Genomic DNA, 2,450 nt, shown 5'->3' on the forward strand with positions numbered 1-2,450 from the left:
GCGAAGTTGTGGTGTCGCCGCCGCCCGTCGCTCTGAGTGTACTCGAGGATCACGGCGAGTGTCCGATTCCGGGAGTTCGAAGCGAATCTCGCAGTCCTCCTGCACGAGGCGCGACCGCGGCGCCGGCACGGGCGCACCGCCGCGCGCGCTCACGTAGGCGACGGCGTCCGGCGGCACGGCGACGCCCTCGCCCCTCCACGCGTCGACGTACCACGCGATCGTCCGTAGCTGCGGCTGCTCGTGGATCGCGAAGGCGATCGCCTCCCGCGTGCCCGCGTCGGTCCACTCGAGGCGCAGGAAGGCGCTGGACGCCATCGGTCCAGGCTACTTGTACTCCATCGGGCCTCTCCGGGCTGCTTTCAAGGGCGACGGTGCCGCAATGTTGAACGTCGCCCTCGCGATTGCAGTGCGCTCAGTACGAGTCGCGTGTGTAGCAGTCGCGCGAGACGCGTGAGGATGGCGCGCGCGTGCCTGCGCCTCGTGCTCCTCGCCGCGGCCCTGCTGCATTCCGTGTGCGAGGAGGCCGAGGTCGAGGTCGTCCTCGCGATCAACGTCGACGCGCAGACGCAGAAGGACTTCGTCGTGCCCGCCGGCCAGCAGCCGGAGGGCGCCGCGCTCATCTTCTGCGGCGACGTCATCGGCACGGACGCCGCGCAGACGGAGCAGCTCGTCGACTGCGTCATGGAGCTGTCGAGCCGCGCGCTCGTCGAGCGCGTGCGCCGCGCGCTCCCCGCGGATGCGCAGCTGCCGCCGCTCGACCTCGAGATCAAGCTCGACGAGGCGGGAAACACGGCGACGTTCTCCCACGACGGGGCGCGGCCCATCGGCGACGCCGCCGTCGCCTTCTGCGCGGAGCTCGTCGAGGAGCCCGCGGAGAAGCCCGTGGTCAAAGACTGCGCGGCGAACATCGTGTCCTCCGCGCGGCGGAAGGTCATCGAGGCGACGGTCGCGGCGGAGGTCCAGGAGCGACGGAAGACCATCGACGACCTCGTGCGGTCCGAGCTCTAGGCTCGTCGCGCGCGGGTAACTACCTTAGAAGACGCGTCGATCGAGGCCCGACTCCAGAGCGGCTCGGGGGCACTCGCTCTGCGCGGATCCTGCTCTTAGTACTGAGCGTCTTAATTAACGCCGGCGGTGCAGGCCCGTCGCGTGGCCCGTGTGCTTCGCGTGGACGCGGTGGTGGTCGGGCTCCGGCGCGGGCGCGGGCGCGTCCGGCGCCGCGCCGGTCTCGATGAGCGCGGCCCACGCGTCCTCGCCCGGCGACCGCGCCGACGCCGGCGGCGCGGGCGCGGTCTTCTCCGGCGGCGGCGGCCGCGCGGCCGCCCGGATCGCCGCGAGGTCCGCGCCGAGGCCCTCGAGCTCGGCCTCGAGCTCGCGCGCGAGGCGCTTGAGCTCGCGCGCGCTCGCGGGCGCCTCGACGGGCGCCTCGAGCGCGCGCGCGCTCGGCGGCGGCGCGCGCTCGACGGGCGCCTCGAGCGCGCGCGCGCTCGGCGGCGGCGCGCGCTCGATCGACGGCGGCGCGCGCGGCGGCTTCGCGGCCTCGGCCCGCCGCCGCGGCACGGTGGGCGTCGGCGTCGGCGCCGCGGAGCGCGTCGCCGGCGTGAGCGGCGACACGACCTCGGCCGTCGGCGGCGGCGTCGGCGCGGGCCCCGGCCGGCGGCGCGGCGCCGCGCCGGGCGCGTCCGGCCACCGCCGCGCGTCGGGCCGCGCCGGCCACTCGTCGGGCCGCCGGCGCGCCGAGTCGACGTCGTGCCAGACGCTGTCCGGGAAGCGCTCGGCCTGCTCCGCGGCGACGGCCCGCTCGCGCCAGCTGTCGACGCTCGGGCAGGGGCTGCCGCGCCAGGGGCTCGACCGCTGGCGCGCCGACAGGCGCTGCTCCGCGGCGAGGGCCCGGCTCCGCCAGACGTTGAGCTCGTCGTAGCGGCCGACGACGGCGTCGAGCTTCACCTTGTATTTCTTGGGCATCGTCGCGCGGCTCTCGGACGGCAAGGGGAGGTTCGCAACGTTGTGAGAGCGCGCGCTTTTTGGGCTGTTGGATTCTTTACATCTTCAACCTCCTGACTTTGCCACAAAAACTGCGCAATACGACGCCATCGCGACGCGTCCGATGCGGAAGCGCTGCAGCCTACGCTAGCGATGGACGCGGCGAACGCGCAGGCGGCGCGCTGGGCCGGGCGCGCGCCGGCGCGCGCGGCCGCGCCGGCCGCGGCCGTGCCCGGCCCGCGCGCCGGCGACACGGCTCGCGCGGAGGCGCTGCTGGCGGCGGCGGACTGGAGCGACGTCTGGGCGCCGCTGGCGGCGGCCTGCGCGCTGCGCGGGCGCGGCGACGCCGTCGCCGACCTCGGGTCCGGGGCGGCGCTGGCCTACGGCGCCGTCGCCGCGCGGTGCGCGCGCGTCGGGGCCTGGCTCGCGCGCGCCGACGCGGGCGCCGTCGTCGGCGTGCTCGCGCC

General features: G+C 75.8%; 1 protein-coding gene across 1 annotated transcript in view; it reads right to left on the reverse strand.

Moving 5' to 3' along the window:
- AURANDRAFT_67217 (hypothetical protein) overlaps positions 1 to 1,965 on the reverse strand; it is a gene marked incomplete at both ends in the record, with an annotated part of 8,177 nt that extends 6,212 nt beyond the window's left edge. The window contains one exon of the mRNA XM_009042589.1: positions 1,128 to 1,965. Coding sequence (XP_009040837.1) covers positions 1,128 to 1,965 — 838 coding nt within the window. The remainder of the gene's footprint in view (positions 1 to 1,127) is intronic.
- Between the last annotated feature and the right edge of the window lie 485 nt (positions 1,966 to 2,450).

The sequence above is a fragment of the Aureococcus anophagefferens genome (genome assembly GCF_000186865.1).
Source record: "Aureococcus anophagefferens unplaced genomic scaffold AURANscaffold_34, whole genome shotgun sequence".
Lineage (NCBI taxonomy): Eukaryota > Pelagophyceae > Pelagomonadales > Pelagomonadaceae > Aureococcus > Aureococcus anophagefferens.